Below are 24,003 nucleotides of genomic sequence, written 5' to 3'. Positions count from 1 at the left end.
GAGCAAATGATTGCGAAAGGCTTAGGAATTCATTTACTGCCTGGAAAGGGGGCATTTTTCTAGAATGCCCACGTAATGCTTGTTGTAATCGAATTTGCCATATATGACACTCAGGTGTTGTGATGGAAATTGAGCCTGGAAATTCATGGTTTGTCAGTAGAGAGGATTTCACCCTGGAATGAAGCGATTGCTGGCCTCTTAAAACAAACGTGAAGTTTTCACATGATTTTTTTTGGAAATTCCCTTTGATTGTTTTCTTCTCCGTGTTGAAGTGTGAGGTTTGTATTACTCATGATTGGCGTGTGGCGGCTGTCTTGCTATTTTTAGGCGATGTCTCTCCGCTCGAGACGGCCAAATAAAACCAAGCTCGAAGAGCAAAGGCCCGAGCCTGTTAAAGCAGCAGCAGAGAAAGTGAAGACAGACAGAAATGACAAGAAGCCCCGGAAGACCTCCCAACAGACGAAGCCACAAAGCCCTGAAGGCAGAGCCAAGAGTTCTACACCTGCGGGCCTAGTCCGTGCAAGCAGAATGTGTCTACGGTCTACAAGACCGAGGAAGGTGCCCTTGCCTGACGTGGCAGAGGAGAAGCAAAGGGAGAAAGGTGTGGGTGTCCACGTGAAGAATCAGGAGGAAGAAGTAACACAACGTTCAGACGCCATGTCTTTGAGATCCAGAAAAGTTAAGATCCCTCCTGGAGGAAATGCTTTGGAGAGTGGATCCCAACAGCGAGTAACTCGGAGTGCCAAGAGATGTGCTGGAAATGTAAAAAAGGTACGTAACTCACTGGTCTTCTTTCCTTTTTTCTTTTTCTTTTATTTTGAGAGAGAAGGAGCGAGAATGCCAAGCAGGCTTCGAGCTGTCAGTGCAGAGCCCCACACGGGACTTGAACTCACGAACCGTGAGATCATGATTTGAACCCAAATCAAGAGCTGGACGCTTAACCGACTGAGCCACCAGGAGCCCCTGTTTTCCTATTTTCACGAGCAGAGGATGTTTCAATCCGATCTTGCCCCATGTTCAAAAACAAACAAACATTACATATAACTTGCTGCCAGGTCCCAGTTACACTAGTGTGGGAAGCATGAGTGTGAACCACGTATTTTGTCGTCGTAGCTGTGTTTAGGGGATTCCACTTCAGATAGAAAACTGACATGAAGATCCCATTCAGGAAGAGGAAGCACTTACTGAAGCAGAAGGGTGGTCCTGTCTGGATCTCCTGGGATTTGCTTTGGAAAGCTAGACCGGGTGAAAGTCAAGAGTGTCCATAAGACGAGTGGTACCACGTGCTTGCTAACGTGGCATCACGTTCGGGAGCCCATGAGCCGTCTGTCATTTGGATAAATCCACGGTGCGTGGTTAAATTCAGTCGGTGTTCTTCTGGGGAATACTTGATGTTGTTAGTTTAAAAGTAGGGAGGGGGTTCAGTAGCTCCCTGTTTGCGAGTGGTGTAAATTTCTTAGCGTGCGGTTGGAGATCTCCAGAGGCCAGTGCCGTGGCCGCCCCTCTGATGTGTGTGTGCGAACTTACAGCTTGACCGGCTGATCTGAATCAGTGCGAGCGGCGAAGGCAGAAGGGGTCTGTTCACCGCGTGTTGGAATGATGGTGACGGTGCCCGCGTACGGCCCCGCCCAGGACGTCACTGGGTGCCCCCGCCATCCTTTGAGCCGTGAGGGAAGAGGGACAGAGCGGGTGTGTGTGGTCAGCAGAAACCGAATGTATCGCCCCCAGCCCCTGATTAGCTGGTAGAGAGCCCATTCTACTGTCCTCTGCGGTGTGGGTGTCCACCATGACACTTTGCCGATACTCCGGTCATCGGACGGCCATCTGCGCTGGAGTAAGGTGATACCTTCAGTCATCGTTCAAGGGGTTCAGGGCGCGTGCATTCAAACTGAGCCTTTGGCTTTTTTAATTCTTGCCTTTTGTTCTCCTGACCCTTCCCTCCCTTCAGGTATTAAAGACCACTTGGTAAGGGGGACCCCTGGGTGGCTCAGTCCGTTAAGCGGCTCAACTGTTGGTTTCAGCTCAGGTCATGATCTCACGGTTCGTAGGTTCGAGCCCTAAATCGGGCTCCACGCTGACGGTGGGGAGCCTGCTTGGGATTCTCTCTCTCTTTGTTTCTCTGCCCCTCCCCTGCTTGCGTTCTCTCTCTCAAAATAAATACACTTAATAAATAAATAAATATCACTTGGTAAAGTCACTGGTGGGGTCTGCTTCCAAAGTATCCTCAACATGACATACTTTTTCTGAGGGGCTGTTGGGTTGGGGGACAGCGTAAAGTAGGAGCAGACACCCGACTTGGTTCTGAAAAGGCAGATCGTCCTTTGTTTTATCTCGCTGTCCAGAGGGATGAGCCTCCTCTCGGCTCCTTCTGGAGCACACACAGCGGGCGGTCTCCGGTCACACGCGCTGAGTGTGGAGAGATTGTGCACCTCACACCAGAGATGAGTTAGAAAACCCAAAAGATTTTGTCCTGTTGATAAATTTGAATTCACTTTTTTGAGTGGCTTTTTTTTTTCTTAAGTTTATTCATTTATTTCGAGAGAGAGAGAGAGAGCGCGCAGGCAGGGAGGGGCAGAGAGAGAGCAAGAGAGAGAATCCCAAGCAGGCTCCGCGCTGTCAGCACAGAGCCCAACAGAGCTTCCTGTTTAAATCTAAAAAACCAAATAGTAAAAACATTTTAAAGGACAAAAGCAACGTTCACGGGTTACCTCCTAAAACTCATTTCCAACCTTAAAATTAATTTCCTAGAACTCCAGGCGTGCATCACACCTAATCAGGCTTTGGGATTTTGCAGAGTGGGGTTGGTTACAAAAATTGTTTGCTTCAATTACTTAAGAGTTCTATTTTTTCCTTCCAAACAGGATGAGGACAATGCGTGCATCAAGAAAATAAGAACCAGAAGTCGTCGGGACAATGAAGATGTTTAGCTAAGACGTTTAAAAGGGGTGGGGGGAAGCGATACATTCCATTTAGTGATATGTTGTAGTAGCATATTTGGGTCAATTTAAAAGGGAGTTGTGTAAATAATGTTATTCGGGTGTTTAAGAAATCTTAGAATTTTCTATCTCCAGATGGCTTATTCACAGAGGCCTCGTGGAGGTCATGGAGAAGACTCTCCACCATCACTCACAGAGTGATAAAAACGTAAACCTTGGGTTGGGGCGGGTGGGGGGCTTGGGACCTAGAAATGGCTTTCAACTTGGCAAAACGAGGCCCTGAAGTTTATGACCCGTCCGTCCTTGTCAGCCATGTATGCCAGCACGTGCCGCACGGCTCTGTAAATGCTTCGCGTGGTCTGGGTCCCACATCAGAATGTGAAAGCAGGGGCTTCTGTCTCTGTGTCCCCAACACTGGGCAGGCACTCAGGAAACGTTAGGGAATGGGCAGATTTGAATGGATTAATGAGACGTGTCAGATATTTCTTTACAATGGGGGAGGCTTTTGGCCCCGCTCGCCACGGCTCTTGGCCAGCTGCACAGGACAGCCCTCTCCTCGGTGTCCCCAGCACTGGAGGGAATACAAGTGCGACCTGGAGGAAGCTGGTGGCCCCACCTTCAAGATGGAAGGGGTCACTGAATTTAAGGACCGACTGGGAGGGGGCCTGCCTTCTTCGCTTGAAGAATATTCGTCTCACCTGGGACTGCTCACATCTGAGAAGGCCTCCACCCCGAGCCTCAGGGCCATCGGCCAGGGCGCCCCTCGTCCTTGAACAGTGCGGCCTCTTCCGGCTACTCGTGCTTTCTGTCCCGTCTTTTCCCTTTTCCCAACCTTCTGGATCTGCGCCTGCCTGTGCCTTCTCAGACCGCACCTGTCGGCCTGCCTTAGGGCCCCGCGCGCCACCTTGTCCAGAAAACAGCACAAACCCTCCTCCTAAGGAACGGCTGTGATTCCCGGGCTGTCCTCAGACCCAGGCCGCTGGGCATTTCCACCTTCTCGTGTTCTACTTTGTCTCTTTCCTCTTTCTGTGTCCCCTAAGTTAGAAGGTAGCACATCCTCCCTCCGGTCACCTGAGTCTTCCCCACTCGTCCAGCCGTGTCGAGGCGAGGATGGGACACAAGACAGGGTAGCTGTCCCCCACGGCGTCCCTGTCTGTCCATTCTTCTGTCATTGTGTCTGGCGTGGAGCCAGGTTCACATAATAAAAAATGTTTGCTGAATGAATGCATGAATCTAGGCGTGTCTCTGGGTCCCTGGGAGTTGCCTTTGCCGTTGTGGCTGCCGTAAGAACACTCTGAACAGTGTTGTCTAAAATCGCACGGAAGAGTGACAGCTTGGGGAGGGCGGTAGGTTGGAGCGGGGGTGGGGGGGACATCCAAGAGTCCACAGACCAGGTGATGGTTGAACTGGGCCAGAAAGGGGTGGAATCTCGGGGAGCAGAAGAAGGGAGAGTAGTTTAGGAAGGGCAGCTCTTTTTTTTTTTAGAAAAGGCACTTTTTTTTGAAGGTGCGAGTCATAAATGTGTCATTTAGGTAGCGAAACACAAGGAAATGTAAAATAATAGGATTTTCCTATGATTAAGTTGTTCTGCCGACACTTCAGATTTCGTAGTAATTATGAACCTCGCACGTAGAAAAATTTCAATTAGCCATATGCCTGGGGAATGGAATATACTGGTTAATTAAAAACCCCTTTAGGGTTCAATTCTAACCAAAAATCTCACTGCAATATATCAGATTTCCTCACCTTCGTAAGGGTACAGTATTTTAAGAGCACAGTAAGGGTGGTTTTCATTTTACCGTAAATGCTGCGTTAGAAAAGCTCATTCAAACAAGTGTTTGATTAAACATGTCCGCAGGACACAGGTTTCGCTTAGCATTTAAGCATCAGACAAACATTAACCAGCTAGGCCAACTCTGTTTGAAAACAGGGTTGCAAGAAATAAATACCTACTTGCTGTGTGGTTTGGTGACTTCTCTGGGCCTCGGATTCCAAATGAGTAACATCCATCTGACAGAAAGTTCTCGATGAACAGAAAGTACTTTTTTTTTTTTTTTTTTTTTTTGCCTCCAAGCTTCTGCGTGATCTGCCTGCCAATCTCTCTTTGCCTTTCTCTTAGGTTTTTAAATTTATTTTGAGAGACAGAGCACAGGCAGAGGAGGGCTGGGGGGGGGGGGGCGGGGAGAGAATCTCAAGCAGACTCCACACTGTCAGCGTGGAGCCCGATGGGAGGCTTGAGCTCACGAACTGTGATGTGACCTGAGCTGAAATCCATCAGGTGCTTGGGGCACCTGGGTGGCTCAGTCAGTTAGGCATCAGACTTCAGCTGCTTCAGATTCTGGGTCTCTCTCTCTCTGCCCCACCCCTGCTGTCTCTCTTTCAAAATAAATACACAATAATAAAAAAAAAAGTCGGACGCTTAACCGACTGAACCTCCCAGGTACGCCGCTCTTTGACCTCCTTTACTTGAGTTTTGTACCAGCCAGCTTTTGACTTCCTTAGGCAAGACCCTTCCACACATACACCCTCCTACACACACTCCTACAACCATATGCTACACGTGCATGTGCACACACACACACACACCACTTGTCCCCACCTCCTTCCTGCCTCACAAATGATTTCCTCCAGTCCTGAGCTCAGCTGTGGTGAGGCTCCCTCAAAGAAGCCTGGGTCACCCCTTTCCCAGGCCGGGTTGGGTCCCCGTTTCTTGCTCTGGGGTCATCCTGTGCTAACTTGTGACACGCCGTTCTGTGGAAACTGGAACATTGACTGAGAGCGGGCCTCCTGTCCCAGGACTAAGCCGTGGCCTTCCGTGAAGGGCAGACCGGGTATTTACCATCGCCACGTGTCAGTAGTGACCCCAGGCAGAGGAGGTACCCAGCCGGGTATCCTTGAAATGAAATTTTAAAACCCAGGGGATTTTTATTAAAGGGAGGAAAGGAAAAAGGAAAAAAAAAAAAAAAAGCAAACTCAGGAGCCAAGAGGGGGGAGCAGCAGACCGGGGCTGAGTCAGAAGGCCTGTTCTTCTAGACTGTCTCCATTTCTACAGCTCTGACATGAAGGGACGGTTTTCCTCCTGGCCCGTGAGCCATCATGTTAACTCTGGGAGCGGCCCTCACGTGTAGGGGGAGGGGACTCCTGGAAACCCTAGTCATATATCTGATCGGTCTGGGCACGAGCTGTGTCCAGGGACAAGGACTTGACCCAGGGCCACCAGAGATGGCCAGGAAGGCTGAGGTTGCTCAGTCTCTTATCTGGCTGCCCAAATAGGTCCTGGATCCTGGGAGAGAATGTGTGGGCAGGTCTTGGAGATAGGGGCCAGGGGTGAGTGGGATTGTCCCCGGGAGGAGGTTTTCTGTCGGGAGGTAAAGTCAGGTGTCTGGGTGTGTCTGGAATCTATCACCACGTGGAGGGGCTGAGGAAGGAAGGGAGGGAAGGCCTCCTTCAATCCTACACACAGATCAGGACGGAATCTAGGCCGTCCCTGCCTGGCCCCTCACCTGGCCCAGGCATCCCGGGTTGTCGTGGAAAGACTCCTTTTCAAATGTCAACTCCATAAATTCTACCTCTTCACTAAAAATGATCTAAGATATGTGGCTGGGATCCCAGGTTTTGCTGGGCTTTCTAGAAGCTTCCTCTAGATGAGCTGCTGGAGTCATCTTCTAGGAAACAGATCTGGTATTCCAGCCGCAGTTCCCGGGACCCCGATCCCAGTGCTATGCAGATGGCCCAGGCCCCCGACGTGCCTCCAGGACATGGTCCCAGCCTTTCCCCTCTCGGTGCCACCAGCACGAAGGGCCATGCTGGCACAGAGCATTCAACAATCTGTAAATTGGGATTGCATGAATGTTGCTGTTTACAAAGGAACAAGATGCCCATGACTTGTTCCCATGAAGCCCCTACTTGTGTCTACATTCCTGGGTCCCAGGAATGAAGGCTCGATTTGATCCGTTTATTGGCTATCGCCATGCAAGAGCCACAGAGGGCCCTGCTGTGGGCAGCCCCGCCTTGTGCTCATCAACCCAATCTAGAAGCTGGCGAGCCCCAAAGCTTCCTGGACAAGGGGCTTTAACAGCCAGCACTGACAATCTTTTATCAAGCATGGAAGGGAAATATTCGTAGTAAGAATAACAAAGCGTTAGTGTCCGTGCTATAAAAAGAATCACCGAGGAATCAACAATAGATTGAGGAAATAAACCAATGAGGAAAAGCCAAATGACACAACTTGGAAAATGGACAAAAAATATGAATTGGTGATTCGCAGATGAAATACAAAAAAAGCGTGAAGAGATGCTCAACCCACTAGAAGTTAGGGAGATGCAAATTGAGATAATGTATTTTTTTTTTTTGGCCTCTCAGTTTTGCACAAATGAAAGGGATCTGCTAACACCCAGGGTTAGTGGCGTGTCGGGAAACGGGCACCCCCCGCACCGTGGGCGGTGAGGCGCTGGGGCACTTCTCGGCGGTGGCGAATTGGCAATTCCTATTTCTATCGCACGTGCATTTGCCCTTCGCCCCGGAAACTCCACTTCCAGAAAGCTCTCCCGGAGAAGCGCTTTGCAGCTGAAACGCACACGTGTGCAAGCGTTTTCCTCGGAAAACGACGCGGGGACGCCGTGAGCCGATGCCCACCGTGGAGGAACGGCCACCAGAGCTTGTTAGGTTTGGAGAGGGCCAAGCAGCCCTCGGAGACCGGATGAGGAAGGTGTTCAAGTGCCGACTCGCCCGGATGCCGAGACAGACCTTCGGGCAAACAGGCAATTCACACAACGGCACACCGGTGGCATATATGTCGTCACGGCAAAGACGCCAAGTTTCCATGTATTAATGTCTCGAACATTCAGATGCAGCTCACCGTTGAGCCCTCCGCTGCTAACAGGTGCATTCCTGACCCACACCATTCAGTCCCAGGGAGGTGCTAACCTGCCTCGGAGGTCGTTCAACCCGCCTGTCTGTCCGAGGTCGCTCGCACCTGGTGTCTTGTTCGAAATGTTTCCATTTGATGGCGGGGGGGGGGGGGGGCGGTGGGTTTCCTCTACGGCAGGCCTGGCGCGTCTTCCCTTCCTGAGGCTGTGGGCTCCGGCAGGTCGGCTGAGCCACCTGGTCCCTGGTTGGCTGGTTGATGCCCATCTTTGAACCCCCCCACCCTCCCCCAAACCTCCTTTCTTCCATCCGTCCTCCCCTGTCTGCTCTCTCCCTTCTGTGGTTCCCCTCTCCCCAGTGGAAGGGTCCTGCTGTAGCTAGCACTGCTAAGGGGCGTGCAGACAGACAGACAGACCCATAAGGAACCGCCAGTAATTAAGCAGTCCGTACGAGCATGTGGCATTTCACAGCAGGTGACATTTTTCAGAGGGAGGAGGGGAGAGGAGAATAAAAGGTTACGAAATCATCCATTTTAACAAATACAACAAGCCTCATAAGATGTATTAAATAAATGCAACCACTAATAACAAGCGTGTGTTTACACTCCACGTGAGGCCTGAAATATCTCGCGGGTGGGTCCGGAAAGGGGGTGGAGGTGGAAGGAGCACAGAGGCAGAGTTGGGGGGTGAGCAGAGACACGCAGATGTGCGAAGGGAGGCCTGACGGGGTTTCCGATTTTAGGAGGGAAATCAGCGTCGGAAGGACTTTGTGACTCCGCCTGGCCGCAGACTTGATGCGGTCTGTCATCTTCCTTGGGGACTCCAAGAAACCACCTCCCAGAGCTCAGATCCCTGTCTGGACTCCAGGAGGAGCACGGCTCCCAGAAGGGCGAGTTGTTAGTCTGTGCTGCACGCACGGCTCACGCCTACTGAGGAGCAGCGGGGAGCTGGGGCCACCCCCCGGCCGGCCACTGTGCCCAAGGTCGGGGCTGTTTCCAAGCCAGGGCGGAGCTACATTTTAGAAGTCCTAAATTAATGGTCTACATGAATCAATGTCTACCTCCTAATGAATGTCTTGTCTAAAAGGACGTAAGGCACAGGAATACAACGAAGAGATTTCATGGAAGAACGAGACGCAGGCTGGAAGTCAAAGTAAAGATTTATCCTTGCATCAGACTGTTTTAGATCTTGCAATTTGCATATACAAAGAATTCAGCAACATTCACTGGCATTATAATCAGAGCAAGATCAAATTACAGATGTAATAAAAGAAACTATGATAGTTGAAACGGGGACTACAGATGTATATTATAAAGATTGCACATAAATTAAACACGATTTAGTTAAACAAAAGTATCAGGAACCACACATCTTAAAAATCACATGGGCATGTCTTCGAATGCTGAAACAGACGTGTCAGGCTCATTTAAAAAAGTTTTTAAAAACACATAAAAATACCTTTCAAAACACTGGTATGCATTCTTCATTCGTCTAGCACATGGAGAGAAACAGTAGAGTGAGTCACACAGTGACCGTACAGCTTGTCGATCAGAACGGTAGGCTCCTAATCGCTATTTGGCATTTGGATGCAGCCTCATGCGACACACAAAAACGTGAAGGTAAGAATGGCCTCGTCAGCCCCGTCAGCGGGGCGCTGTCGTGTCCATGGACCTTCTTTGACAGAGGGGGAAGGAGAGGTCAGCTTTCCCGGTTGCACAGAGAGGGTAGCGCGTCCCCAAAGGGATTGTTTGGACTGGGTGGGTCGGCGGGGGGGGGGCCTGGGCAGAAGCCAGGAGGCTGCAATTCCCAGGCCCCTAGAAAGGCAAGTACTGCCCTCGACTGGGGACAGGGGTCCTGTGCCCAAGGGGTCGCGGCTTCTGCCTTGTTTCCAGAGGCGGAAGGACCAAAGCGGGTGCCAGGATGCCTGCAGCGGACACAGGGAGACAGAACAACGCACAAACGGGGCACTTTCCCGAGGGCACCCCTGGTAAGTTCGACCTGAATCGCCACACAAGAGATGCCAGGTAGACCACTGAAGGGCCCGACAGCTTCTCATGAGGGCTCCTAAATTAGACCCAAGTCCATTCCCTTGACTTTGACCCTGAACCCTCGGGTACATTACAAATCACTTTCATCACCACGTAGCCAGCTCGGTTTCTAGGGTTTGGTGCCAAATGAAAAGCTTGGTTCTCTCTCTTCTCCTTCAGTCACAGAAAGGCTTTGGCGGGGGGGGGGGGGATTCTGACAATGAAAACATATGGGACCAGCTGGTGCGTCTTGCAGAGCTGCCTCCATTTTCCTCTTCGACCCGAACGTATCCTCATGGTCCCGGGAAGGACGGAGGGATGTATTCAGCACTGTGTGTGCCCAGGGATGCGGCTGGCGGCGGCGGCATCGGTCACAAAGTTGTGCTCTCGCCCTTCCGGCTGGCACCCCTTCTGCCATGGAGTGGAGCTCAGAGGAGCCACGGAGACTTGATCACCGTGAGGCTATCGTTAGTATGCAAGAAACCCTGGGATCACATTATGCACACCAGAAACAGACACGGGATGAACAGTGCAATAGGAAGGTGCAGTCACTTCTCAGTGGAAATGTCAAATAAGGCCTTTATATTTCTTTTTAAAAGCAAAAAAAACCACTGTACCCCAAATGCACAACTTAAGTGCTTTTAGTATGTTAGAGCAGGTGTCTTTATTTTTTTATATTTTTATATATATATATATATATATATATATTGTGCTCATATGCTCATCTGCTACCTAATGGCCACAGAAAGATCACCGTCATTAAATTAAACTTTTCTACATTCAACCTCCTCCCTTTTGTCGCCCCATAAGCCAATCCAGTCTGGCAGTGAGATTATTATTATCCAGTGTCAAAGGTCTCAGTAGTATTTCCATTCAAAAATAAGTTAGCCTTTAGATTAAGGATTTCTCTCTCTGTGTCTTTTATTTAAATATTGAGGAGGGGGACTTTAAAAAAAACTGTATAAATCTAGATTTTAAGATTTCTTTTCTTACAAACAATCTTAGCTTGTACAAGATTTAAAAAAAAAAAAAAAACAAGCCAAAATATTCTCAGAAAGTTGAAAGCATCAGTGCTTGTGGTGGTCTCCCCAAGCGTGTGCTCTTGGCATCTGCGTGAGTCAGACGTTTGGCTCCCTCCGCACGTTAGGATTAGGAAGTGGTTTGTGTTGAGCCTCTAGGTAGCTCGAGACCAGAGGCAAGAGTGAGAAACGCAGTTGGTTTGATTCTCAGAGACTCCTCTGAGCCAGACACTCAGACAGACGGACAGCAAGTGGCCACGGGGGAACGCAGCCTGATAGCTGATTTTGCCGTACCCAGGGCCACGGGTGACCGTGCCACCAGCACCGACATCTCCCCACTTCCGGCCCAGACAGCACGGACCCAGCCGTGAGTAAACGCACGTGTATCACTATATGGTCACCAACTGCGCTCGTGCATTTTATACCTGCACGCGGGCTGTGACGCCCTTGATCTTTAAAATGTAAAAAGTAAACCACATGAGTTGAGACGGAGGACTTCACAGGATCCCCTACTTACAGTGTATCTCCATGAACATTTTACCTCCCGCAAAATGCCACTGCGCAGGGCTGTAAAAATCAGCGTCTGGACAGGGAATTTTCAACTGATTTTTGAGTCCTCGACCGCTTTCTTAACAGCGGGCTCTGTGTTTACTCTCCTGCGTCAAGCACACATGGCATATTAAGATTTTTAACATTTAGACGTGCCGAATGTGTGAAATTATAGGATATGATGAATCTAATGCAAAATTAGAATATTTACCGATATTAGCAGAAATGCATTTTACGGGATATTACTTGACCTTAATACATTATTCCCGTTTTTAAAAGGGGTATTTAAGATTTAATAACTTTATAGCAGTGGCCTTGAAAGCGTAACAAAATATATACAAAGAAATTAGGACGGGTATTAATGTCAACTATGAAATAAATTAACATGATTTTTATAAAATATACTGACCATTAAATTAAAAAATATTTTAAGGCAGGAATTTCATTTGAAATTAGCATAATCAGAAAATATATCAATAAAATCTTGTACCACTTTGTAGCAGAATTCATACTGTTCCTGAAAAAAAAAAAACAAGAATATATTAAAATGATTTTTTAAATTCCATTAATTCAATTAGGAGAAACTCATAAAAAGAAGCCAAAAAAAAAAGTCTGACTAGTTACATACTGGTTACACAGAGACGTTTCCAGGTAAAACTGTTTTTATAATATAAAAAAATGTCAGTGATTAGTTTCAACTTAGCGTATTTGAGGAGAGTCTGAGTAAAAGGTCTTCAGTTTTCATACTTAAAATGGAAAACAGGGGCGCCTGGGAGGCTCGGTTAAGTGTCTGACTTCGACTCAGGTCATGATCTCGTGGTTCATGGGTTCCAGTCCCGCGTCGGGCTCTGTGCTGACAGCTCGGAGCCTGGAGCTGCTTCGGATTCTGTGTCTCCCTCTCTCTCTGCCCCTACCCTGCTTGTGCTCTCTCTTTCTCTCTCTCTCTCAAAAACTAATAAATAAACATTAAAAAACTAGAAAACAACTATTTTTGAAACAAAATTTAAAAAAACCAGAATATTTAACTTCAAATAAACTTCATAATGTAACAAAGAAGTAACCTATGAAAGTTAAAAAAGATGAAAATCTAGGGTATTTTTAAGCCTCAATTTACTCCAAAAAGGGACATTGTTTTATATAAATTTTAGAATTCAAAAAACATCGCCTTCTATCTAAGGCATCTGACTTATTAAAACACTCCTGTGCATCATTTGACTCTCACCCTCCTCACAAATCGTGAGTTAGTTGAGCATCCAACTTCAGCTCAGGTCACGATCTCACGTTTCATGAGTTCGAGCCCCGCACCAAACTGTTGAGGAGTTCGAGCCCCGCGTCGGGCTCTGTGCTGACAGCTCAGAGCCTGGAGCCTGCTTTGGATTCTGTGTTTCCCTCTCTCTCTGCCCCTAACCCACTTGCATTCCGTTTCTCTCAAAAATCAATAAACATTAAAAACAAACAAGGAGGTGTTTGCATGCTGAGTCGGATAAGAAATGTTCTTTGCTACAATCGCTGGGAGCCTCCCTGGGTCAGGCACTCACGGGGCCCCTGAGGTACAGACATAAAACAAATCTGCATGCCAACTGAAGGCAGGTGCTGTCGCCCCATTTTCCACAGATAGGGAACTAAAGTCCGGAAAGTGGGAGGAGCTTGTCCAAGCACGTCCAGCCATGATGTTGGGATGACCTCCCAAAGCCCAAGCAACAAAGGGACGCCATGACTTAGCTTTTATACTTAACTGGGGGCAAGACAGGACTAAAGCTATTCATTCTGCCTGGGGAAGCCGGGAGTGGACTCAAAAAACAGGAAAGAAACTGAAAGAGTATGGCTCATAGTTAAAAACTGAATTTCTTGGGACGCCTGGGTGGCTCAGTTGGTTAGGTGTCCCAACTTTGGCTCAGGTCATAATCTTGCAGTCAGTGAGTTCGAGCCCCACATTGGGCTCTGTGCTGACAGCTCAGAGCCTGGACCCTGCTTCAGATTCTGTGTCTCCCTCCCTCTCCGCCCCTCCTCCACCCACATTCTGTCTCTCTCTCAAAAATAAACATTAAAAATTAAAAAAAAAAACTCTGAATTTCTTTTTGCAGGTATTCCTGTTATCATTATTATTTTCATCTAGAAAATCTTCCACGGAGTGGTCTGCTTCTGTTTTTCCCATGCCCAAAGTCGTTCAAGTTCACGATGCCTGTAGGAGGTATCAGCTGTCAGCAGGCAGGCATAACCTTTAGAAGATGCCTCTAGCATCTTCCAGAGCCCTAGCAAGGACGGTCCGCGCTGGGACCAGGGCTCTAGGGAAAGCAGAGGAGCCTCAGGTTTCTGCCCCAGTCATGGCCCGAAGAGGGGCGTGGCGGGGAGGAGGGTGGGGGGCTGGTAGGCACACCAGTTTTCCTTTACTGATAGTGGCTCTCGAACCTGTATTCACTTCGGGACCACCTGGGAGGGCCAGAGATACGCCGATGCCAGCCTGGCGCCCACCCCCAGCAAGTGTGAGGGCAGCCTGGCAACGGAGCAGGACTGTGAACACTCTCCAGGCCAGGCTGGTGTGCCCTCAGGGTGAGACCCGCGCTCTCGCCCAGCCTGGGGGCGCGAGGCGAACCCCGTTCTGCTCAGGCGATCCTAGCGGCTGAGCTGTCCCTGCGACGGGAACGTGCTGGAGGGGCCCTCCCGGCACCTTCCATGTGACGGCCTGCTTGCCTGGGCACCCTGTGAGTATAGAGAAGGAGCGGGCGAGGAGGGCACATCTACAAATAGGAAGACTTGAGAAAGAGGACGCGTGAGAACATTTCTTGAAATTGCATTTACTGGGGCCGAATGATTACTTGTTGAGGAAGCATGTCTTCTGCCAACCAGGAAGCGTGTGTTTTTGTCACAGAATGAAAGAGGATGGCCCTAGAATCTGGCGGAATGGTCACGTGACACAGAAAGCTGGGGTATTCAGTGCCTCTGTCCAAGGGGTCTTACAGTCTGAAGTCATGGCTGCACCTCTCCTCCAGCGTCCTGCCCAGGGGACCGTCCCCAGCCAGACTCAAGGGAAGGAGAGGGTCCGTGGAGCTTCACCGGGGAGAGTGCCCTGAGTTCCGTCCCCCGAGAAGCTCGCTCTCCTCCCTCTCCCCACACTCAGCACAGACAATCCTCAGCCCTTCTGGAAACACCCTCGCCACTCAGTTTCTTACCAGGGTTTGCACCATATGCGGTCTCTGAAGTCGTAAACTCTTCACAGCTTGGAATACGTCTAAAAGGCCCTCGGCTTTCACTCGTTCCAGAATGTTGCTGAGCGCAATGAATGTACCTGTTCGCCCGGCTCCAGCACTGCGGAGGAAAAGTACTTAAGGGAGACGACGGGGCTTGCCCGTGGGGACGAGACGCGGACAGCCTGCAGCCCATCCCCGCACACCAGCACAGAAGCAATCGCCCCCGAAAATGAGCCAGGTTTGGATTTCCAAAGATCATCTGCGTGGAGCGAGAGTCCGCAAACGTGACATTCCTAAAGCACTGGCCCAGGTACAGCAGACAGGTAGCTCATGAGTGGGATCAAGACCCGGCACAAGCTTTCAAGCTGCAACTCGTGTAGGCGGGGGGTTCTCCGGGTGTGGTCCCCGGGACCAGCAGCATCAACGTTGCCGGGGAACTTGTCAGAAATGCGAACCCTCCTGCTTCAGGTCTGGGGAGAGGTAACTCGGCCTGGATTCTCCTTCTGTGCGAGGGACCCGCCTTCTGAGAGGCGGTGGCTCACAAGGTGTGATGTTAAGACAGAGGGCGTCCCCTGCCAGGGACGGTTAGATAAGGGACACTTCCCAGCGATGAAGATCTGGGTCCACTCCACTTAAGACGGTCATTTTCTTGATAAACTGGATAAACCCCATAAGAGCAGAGCCCAGGCAGCCTTAGGATAGACAAGAGGCCAGGCCCAAAGTGGGCGGGCTCAGCTGGCTCCCCCCAGAGAGCCCTCCAGGCCCCAGAGGCACCCCCCACCCCGCCCCACCCCGGGGTGGGCTGATTCTCAGGCTCCCGTCCCATTTCAGTGACCTGTCCCCACATCTGCCCTTGTGGGATTTGTTCGTCTTTGCATCCCTGGTGTCCTACACTAAGTCCGGGCCTGGGGAGGCGGGCACTCGTTTCCAGTTTATTCTAAAGGACTTCTACAAAGCCCACAGGAACTGAAACCTGGGGCGTGTGCTCCACCTGCTGGCCAGGCCAGAAGCGCACCCAGGCCCGTCCCAGGCAGAGAGTTCCAATCCCCCCAAGCGAGGCCCAGGCTCTGGTGGCTACAAGGGATGGGTGGGGTGGGGCAAGCGGCAGCCACGCAGAACGGAAGCCACGTGTGGAAAAATAAATAGAAGGGCAGCTGCAGAAGCAAATTAGCACCCCCGACAAGGAAAGCACCCCAAATTCCTGCGAGGAAGAGATTTGCTTTGGTGGCCAGCCCGCCCCCCCCCCCGCCCCGCCCCCGCTGCTGGCACGGGGAGGGGCTCTGGCATAACCAGAAGTGGGTCAGCACAGAAGGAGGGTGAGCCGGCACGTCTTTAGATTGGGCCAGATTCACCCTTCCACACTTGTGATGCTGCTAATCAAGGACCTTGGTGGGGTGCCCAGCTGTCTCCAGGGGCACCCCCAGCCACGTTTCCTTTGGCCTCCCTTGTGCCTGCCTTGGGAGCGGGGCTGGGGTGGGGCTGCAGGCCTTGGGCAGCCATCCCAGCCTGGACATCCTCGAGTGGCTCAAGAAAACCTTCCTGCCTCGAGGGTGTGCTACAGTGCGGACTTGGCTCCCCAAGCCCAGAGGAGAGGACAGGGAGGGGCGGGCACATCAGCCAGAACAATCTTTCAAAAGGAAGGCCAGCAGGCCAGGCTCAGGAAGTGGGTCTGTCAGAGCTGTGCCTGGAGGGGTTTTTGAGGACTTAAAAGGCATACGGAAACGTGTGTTTGAGCGGGTTCCCTGCCTCCTCCCCCCAAATGCATCCTGCAGCTACAGCAGATGACGTTTCCGCATCCCTGTGACGCCCTCTGTGTACGGGGAAGGTGAAAACTACAGTCCAGAGCAATGACGCCGTTGGGGGCAGTTAACCGGGCGTAGGGTCTGGCTCGGCCCCACCTGCAGGGGGCGCCCACCTGCAGTGCACAGTGATGGGGTGGTTGCCGGTCTGTTGCTGCTGCTTCTGCACGGCCGCGATGAGGTCGAGCATGCCTTTGCCCTCCGCCGGGATCCCGATCTCGGGCCAACCGTGGAAGTGGAACTGGCGCACCAGTCGGGTCTGCTCCTCCTGGCGGGCCAGGGGCTGCGGGCGGGGAAGGGCGTTCGGTGCCGCCTGGCCACAGGACCCTGGCCACCGAGGAGCGGGACCCGGGCCCACCCGTCCTCCCGGGGACCCGCGCCAAGGCTTGGGTCCCTCCTGGGGCCTTCGAAGGCCAGCACGGTCCCCACCTGGCGGGCCTGAGGGGCCTGACCAGGCGGTCTGTGGGCTGTGTGCACCCTAAAGGGCAGGGATGCCAGTATTTCCTTCCGAGTGGGGGCAAGACATCCAGAGGATGTTCCCTGGAGCCCCTCGCCAGGGCCCGCCAGATACCTTTATGGGATCCCTGGCAACTTTGGAGACAACACGATCATCTCTTTCTTAAGAAGCCAGGACCCCTCCTGTCCTAGGGGCTCTGAACAAGCCTGGACAGGCCTCTGTGGCTTGACCCACGGCCTTTCCTCCTCCTGCCCCCCCACCACTGCCATTTCTCCCGAAAGGGGAGGTGGTGGCCGTGTGACGCCTCCAGGAGTCGGCCACTCTGCTCCACCATCTCGTGCAGCAAGGAGGCAGGTGACCCCGAGGGTGCGAACGTTGTAGGAGATCTGCCCCTTTGTGACATGGCTCCCTACTCACCGCACTGAACGTGGGTACTAAGGTACCAGTTAGAGGAGGTGGAAGGAGCAGGACATTCTGGTACCATCGCCAGCAGACCCTGAGGGATGCTGTGGTGCATTCTGTCTACAAGGGTGGAACGCACTCTGGCGACAATACCTGATTGAAAGTGACCAGGAAGTCCCGTATGCTGATGGCTTCGGAAAGCGTGTCGCTTTTTATTTCGATTGTTATTTCGCCGTGAGTCACTGAGCCCTCTGTTGGCCAATACTGGTAGCATTTATCCTTGGGGTAAAAAATAACCTGTTAAGTCTCATAGCGAATAACTTGCTGTTAGCAGTTTGAGGATATGAGGCAGAATCACTCTCAAACCATTTAACGTACTTCATCTGACCAAGTAAATCACATATGAATACGAACATGAATGCCCGTTAATACCCATTGACCAAGGGAATCCAGAAACAGACATGCATGTGGTTGCAACTCAGATACAGGACATGATGGAAAGAAAAGATTCCATAAGTGGAATTGGAAAAACTGGTTTTCCACGCAGGAAAAGCACTGGGTCCCTGACTCACAACCTACCAAGCTTGATATGAACAGTCCAGCCCTCCTGGAGTTGGGCAGTGCACAACCTACACTACCATATGCAGTAGGTTTGAGTCTTCATAAAAATAAACCCAGATGTGTTAATACTTAAAATTAAAAACAAAACTGTGAAGGCCTTAGGAGACAATGTCTTTCCATTCTGAGGTGTGCAGAAGGACTCGTTAAGCAAGACCCCGACAGAGCTAACCATCCACGGTGCGAAGATTGCAACACCAGATGACAACACAGTGAACTTCACTCCGTCAACAAACATTCTCAAAAGAGTGAAAAGACATGCCATCCACTGGGACAAGACATCTGCGGTACGTAAAACCCGCCAAGGGTGAGTATCAAGAACATGTAAAGAATTCTTGTAAGTCAAGATAAAAAGAGCCAACAACTCACTAGCAAAACGGGAGAAAGGCACGGCCAGGCGTCTTGCACAGAGGAAAACGTCCATCTATACATATATGAAGCGAGGCTTGACCTCACAGGAATCAGAGAGATGCCAATCAAAGCTACAAAGGGATGACAGGTACTCGTATTCAACGAACAAAAATGAGGGTGCCTGACGGTACTAGGGGCGTCGATCGAATATCTCTCTCATACACCGCCAGTGTCCGCTTTGGGAAACGGAACCACTTGGCAAAGCAGTGAGGAAGTATCTCGGAAACCCAAACTGTCACACGCTCTCCAATGTGGCGTAATGTCCCTCTGGAGTCTGCTCTTCATTGTGCAGCATGAGACACGAAGGAGAATGTACCGGTAGGTAGCACCACGTGTAAAACAATAAAGGGGCATCATCCCAAATTCCCATAGCGGGAGAAGGGATAGAGAAGTGGGTTTAGGATGTCCAGTTTGTATCGTGGAACAAAACAGAATCACGATGAATGAACCACAGCGATACGCATCAGGGTAGGAAAGTGTCAAAAGCATCATTCTGAGCGGAAGGAGCAAGTCCCGGCAGAACACGCACCGTAATGATACCCTTTGTATGAAGTTCAAAAGCAGTAGTTGCTTCAGACACACACGTACATGATCTGAAAAGATTTCTGGAAAAAGCAAAGAACACATCCACTAGGATGGCTTTAAAAAGACCAGTGACAATAAATGTTGGTAGAATGAGGAGTCACTGTAGCCCTGGTCCACTCCCGGCGGGAATTCAAACCGGGGCAGCCGCTGTGCAAGGCAGTCTGCAGTTCTCCAAAATGTTAAGCTGTATGAGTCTGCACGACAGAGTTATGATACGGCCCGGGAATTCGGCCCCTAGGCGTCTCCCCAAGAGAAATGAAAACACAGGTCCGTGTCAGAACCTGAACGTGAATGTTCCCACCATAATGCGTAACAGCCCGAGTAGAAACAACCCAAATGTCCGCCAGCTGACGAACGGATACACAAAACGTGGCCTGTCCTTACAATGGAGTATTATCTGTCAAGAAAAAAAGAGCTTATTCCTGATACTACACGGTTAAACTTTGAAGACATTACACTAAGTGAAAGAACTCGATCACACAAGACATGTTGTAGGAACTCATCTTCATGAAATGTCCAGAAGTGGCAAATTCATGGTGGTTGCAGAAGCTAGAGGAAGAAGGAATGGGGAGTGGCTGTTCTTGGGTGTGGGGTTTCCTCTGGGGGTGACAAAAATGATCTAGAATTAAATAGTGGTGATGTTGCACAACGCTGTGAGTATATTAAAAACCGTAAGGTGCCTGGGTGGCTCGGTTGGTTAAATGTCTGACTCTTGATTTTGGCTGAGGTCATGGTTCTCATGGTTCGAGAGTTTGACCCCCCAAGTCGGGCTCTGAGCTGACAGTGCAGAGTCGCTTAAGGTTCTCTCTCTCTCTCCCTCTCTTTCTGCCCCTCCCCAGCTCGTGCACACATGCTCTCTTTCCCTCAAAATAAATAAATAAAATTTAAAAAATATCGCCGAGCTCTACCCTTTGAAAGGATGAGCTGAATAGTATGTGAATTGGACGTCAATGTGCTGTTTCCAAGAAAACAAAGGAAACACAGATTCAGGGTAGCGGCTCTATCTGGGGTAACGTACAGATAGATATACATTACTGGTAAGGTTTGGCTTTTCAGTCGGATGGTGGGTTCACGAGTATTTACTGTGTCATTCAATAAAAGACACAAGAAGGCCCTGGACGGGTCTCTGGGGAAAGGGAAGCGTTTGACTCATTCGGCCCACCCAGGACAACACCTGTAAGGTACACATATATCAACGCCTACGTCCTTATGTCTTGAAGGCAGTTAAGATAGGTTAAATGAAATGCCGGCTAAGCGCGAAAGCCAGTGGGCGGTCATGGCTGAGCAAGAGTGGAACCTCTTTCATCTCCAGCCTGGCTCCCTCCCCAGTCCCTGTGGCCTCAGCAGCTGACGGCTGCCACGGGGTGGGACCTGTGGGTGGCGGGGGGCCGCCAGGGCCGCCGTGGGTACTCGGGAGGCCCCCGCAGGGGGCAGGGCGGCGGGCGTCCCTGACCTGCTCTCGCTCCTGGACCTCCGTCAGCATCACGACCGTGTGGCACTTCCACTCCCAGACCATCCGCCAGAAGTCCTCCACCGTGTGCGCCAGGGGCCCCTGGGTGGCGATGAAATAGTCCTTCTGTCGGTAGCCCTTCAAAGGGGGAACAGAGATTAGAGTCTGACTCCCTTTCCCTGGCTCCACTATGGACAGCGGGGTGCAGGAGAGGCCAGGGCCCGGCCAGGGAAAACGTTCTCCGGCTTCCAGGGCCGGGCTGGGCCCCAGCAAACCACCTGCACGCAGCGACAGCCCAAGATGCCCATTCCCTCTGCCACCCAGCCACGTCCTCTGCAGCGCCTGGGGTCGCCTCTGAGCGGGTGGCATGAGCCACGCTGGCCCCGGCCACCTGAGAGAGCACCGGTGACTCTGTTCTCGTGTGTTGCTGTGTTTCGTCTCAGTTAGCATCATGGTGGTGGGCTGGGGGCGGGCTTAGAGGAAGTGGATTCAAATCCAGTTCCTCCATGCGGCCCAAGTGACCTCTGGCAACGTTTTCTCATCTGCAAACGGACGTACTAATGCAGATGTGGCCGCAGCGTCCTTCCCCAACCATTTCTCAGCTCGGCGCACCGTGCGTGGAGACAGGCGATGACGGACAGCCCGGAGCGCACAACCGCTCCATCCACGCGGAATGGACAGGAGGGCACAGAAACTGCAGGACAGCCAGCCGTGCAAGGGCCCATGTGACCCTGGTGCGTCAAAGAAAGAGTGCCGTGCCTCATAAAGCAAATTCCTTAGCAGTGCACCTGTTACCTCTGTTTCCAAAGTTCATTGTTCGTGTTTTTTGCTTTTTGTTTTTTAGAAGCAAGTAATTCTGCTAACGAAATGGTTGGGATTTCAGGACTCCTTCCTGATCGTGAAAATGAGTTAATGAAGAGTCTGCGATCACAGATGAAGGTCACAGTCATCTTTGCAAAGCACAGCCGGGGCCGCTATACTTACGTCGATAAAGGAGGCGTTGATGTAGTCTGTGTATTCTTGACCCCTTTTCATGGAAAGGATCACCCGATTGAAGTCATCTGCAAAGCAGTATGATCCCTCAGTCACAGCACAAACACCGCCCTGCCTTGCAAAGCTCACTCTGTGGCTACAAGCTTCCAAAACACAAAACTTGTTAATAAAATCGCGGAGTCGAGTCAAGTCCCTGGAAGGTTTACTTTATAAAGTAGGTTAATTAAATTGGCCCAGGAAATTGTGTTTTGGTAGGAAAGCTCTGAAATTACCCCAGTTATCATTTTCGTGTGCCATGAATTGATGTAATTCATACCAAAATATGAGCATTAAAAATACTGCATTTCAGGAGTAAAAGGAATGTGGCCCGACAGGTGACCGGGAATTATGGCTGCAGCCGCACAGAAGCCAGTGTCTCAGGCCGAAACAGCTTCACCCAGCATTCATGCACTTTTTTTTTTCTAACTTTTTTTTTACTGTTTATTTTTGAGAGAGAGAGGGAAAGAGAGACAATGCATGAGCAGGGGAGGGGCAGAGAGAGAGAGAGGGAGGCACAGAATCCGAAGCAGGCTCCAGGCTCCGAGCTGTCAGCATAGAGCCCGACGCGGGGCTCAAACCCACGGACCGTGACGTCACGACCTGAGCCGAAGCCGGATGCTTAACCGATTGAGCCACGCTGGCGCCCCAGCCTTCACGCACTTCTGATTCTCAGCAACCGCTAAAGCATGTCAGGAACCCTGAGTCCACATCTGCAGTGAGGTGCTCTCTCTCTCTTCACCCTCTCCCTTCCTTTCCTGTGGTCCCTCTGATCTCTGTGGAGTCTGTTTCTTTGCCTGCACTCAACAAACATGGGCACCCCTTCCTCTTTCTCCCCCTTACCGGGGACCTCGGGGCAGGCCAGGGTCCCAAATCTACCCCTGCCCATTCCAAGGCCTTTCAGGTCCCCTGGCCTGGAGCAGGGCCCCCTCCTCCATATACAGGCTTGGGGGACTCCTGGATGAGATGAGAACCACGCAGCCCCAGAGTCACGACCAGAGCAAATCTCTCCGCTTCCAGGAAGTCCTCCCTCTGTCTTGCCACCTACATCTCGTATCACATGCTGCCCGCCTGACACACAGGACTGTCTGGGTCGCTCACTGCTTCACAGGTGGGTGTTCTCTCACCTACCCTTGACATAGCCCCCCAGGAGCCCTTAACCCCAGGCCCGGGGGCTGTCCTGCCCTTGGATCCTGGCTTACAGAGGCGGGCAGTCAAAGAATTCTCCCAGCGTGCCAGCCCCAATCCCGTCCTGCCTTGGGGTTTCAATCCCACGGGGCGGCCCCAGGGCTGCCTTACACGGAATGATCTGGATGACTCTGGCCTTCTTCATGTTGGCCGGCAGGTTGCCCGTCCTCATGTCCTCCTTCATGATCCGGACATTTGTCAGTTTCTGCAGTCAAGGAGGACACGGGGTCACAGCTCCAACACGGACTCCCCCGCGCGACTCCCTCAACCCCGGAACGGCACCCCTGTCAAGGGTGCCTGCTGACCCGCAACAACGGCCCGTCTCTGACCCCGGACGCTTCCCGAATGTTGGGAAATGAGAGCCCACGCGTGACGCGTGACGCGCTCCCCCACATGGGCCCCTGCTCAGCTCTGAAAGCCCCCAAGAATTCTTCCCTCTGCGTCACCGGCGGGAGGGCCACCCTGCTTGTTCCGGGCTCGGGCCAGAGCGGGGGTGGTGATTGAAAGGGGACTCCTTTGGCCGGCTGCCCGCCTTCGCACGTACCCTGAACTCCTCCTCCAGCCCGATCTTGTCGAAGTGGGCGGCGGTGCCGTGCAGCGTCTGCAGGTGGTTTTCCAGAGAGGACACGTCCAGCTCGGTGTCCCCGTAGAGGTAGTACTCCAGTAAGGCTTGGTAGATGAACGTGTACTGCATCTGTGGGGAGACCCAGAGCGCCCGCGCCCTCGAGCGTGCCCGGCCACCACTGGCCCGGCCACTGCTCACAGCTCAGCAGCAACCAACTCCACGCTTTGCCAAGGTAGGGAGGTTTGGGAGCAAAAGTCAGATGCACGGCCGTTACCAATGGCCGCTTACGGCCTTGAGTGAGGACCGTATGGCAGCGGGCATTACTGAGCACCTTCTCCCCGCCAGGCACTGTTACCCGTGCACCGACAGCCCGGGGGTGGCCCAGGTGTCTGGGTTTGCTCTGTGCAGCTCTCCCCAGGGCGAGGGGCTGGGCTGGGGGAGGGCTACTCACATCTGTTTGAACCATCTGAGGACGCTGGTTGCGGATTCTCGACACGAAGTCGAAGACGTCGACCTTGTGCTCGGCGTGCATCATGTCCATCATGGCATCGATCACTATGAAGGTGCCCGTCCGGCCCACGCCGGCGCTGCCGGGGAAAAGCAAGAGGCCGAGTCGTGAGCCACGGCACCCGCCCCCCCGCCCGCCAAAGCTGACCTGTGCACCCGGACCGAAGGACACGCTGCCCTCAACTGGGAGACACAGCCCATCGCTTAACCGAGCCTTTGCCTGGCAAATGAAGAGCAAGTCTACGGGGAGGCCACCAGAGGGCACCACAATCTTCGTAAAATTATCTGACACTGTTCCTCTAATAACTAGACACTGTTGAAAGGCATGTCGAAAAAATCTGTCGTAGTCGTCTCACGTGAGGTTGTAATCGTCCTCTATTACCAAATGCCGTCTTCTTGTTGTGTGTG

The 24,003-nt window shown here is 51.7% G+C and overlaps 2 protein-coding genes across 13 annotated transcripts in view; one reads left to right on the top strand and one right to left on the bottom strand.

Moving 5' to 3' along the window:
- Nucleotides 1-4,160, top strand: part of MKI67 (marker of proliferation Ki-67) — a 28,599-nt gene extending 24,439 nt beyond the window's left edge. For all 5 annotated transcript variants that reach the window (XM_042960341.1, XM_042960342.1, XM_042960340.1 and 2 more), the window contains 2 exons: nucleotides 328-771; nucleotides 2,862-4,160. In XM_042960341.1, coding sequence (XP_042816275.1) covers nucleotides 328-771; nucleotides 2,862-2,927 — 510 coding nt within the window. In that variant the 3' untranslated portion in view covers nucleotides 2,928-4,160. The remainder of the gene's footprint in view (nucleotides 1-327; nucleotides 772-2,861) is intronic.
- A 4,782-nt stretch (nucleotides 4,161-8,942) lies between these two features.
- PTPRE (protein tyrosine phosphatase receptor type E) overlaps nucleotides 8,943-24,003 on the bottom strand; it is a 162,434-nt gene continuing 147,373 nt past the window's right edge. For 5 of the 8 annotated variants that reach the window (XM_042959885.1, XM_042959882.1, XM_042959889.1 and 2 more), the window contains 10 exons: nucleotides 23,540-23,675; nucleotides 23,068-23,217; nucleotides 22,635-22,728; nucleotides 21,291-21,367; nucleotides 20,310-20,444; nucleotides 17,396-17,521; nucleotides 16,500-16,666; nucleotides 14,567-14,702; nucleotides 11,887-11,913; nucleotides 8,943-10,290 (listed from right to left, as the gene is read on the bottom strand). In XM_042959885.1, the coding sequence (XP_042815819.1) occupies nucleotides 10,153-10,290; nucleotides 11,887-11,913; nucleotides 14,567-14,702; nucleotides 16,500-16,666; nucleotides 17,396-17,521; nucleotides 20,310-20,444; nucleotides 21,291-21,367; nucleotides 22,635-22,728; nucleotides 23,068-23,217; nucleotides 23,540-23,675 (1,186 nt within the window). In that variant the 3' untranslated portion in view covers nucleotides 8,943-10,152. Of the gene's footprint in view, nucleotides 10,291-10,491; nucleotides 11,504-11,805; nucleotides 11,914-14,566; nucleotides 14,703-16,499; nucleotides 16,667-17,395; nucleotides 17,522-20,309; nucleotides 20,445-21,290; nucleotides 21,368-22,634; nucleotides 22,729-23,067; nucleotides 23,218-23,539; nucleotides 23,676-24,003 lie in introns of those variants that run through there. The other 3 variants (XM_042959883.1, XM_042959888.1, XM_042959884.1) reach the window with 2 other exon arrangements.

Source organism: Panthera tigris, chromosome D2, assembly GCF_018350195.1.
Source record: "Panthera tigris isolate Pti1 chromosome D2, P.tigris_Pti1_mat1.1, whole genome shotgun sequence".
Classification (NCBI taxonomy): domain Eukaryota; kingdom Metazoa; phylum Chordata; class Mammalia; order Carnivora; family Felidae; genus Panthera; species Panthera tigris.
This window is presented reverse-complemented; position numbering and strand designations above follow the sequence as displayed.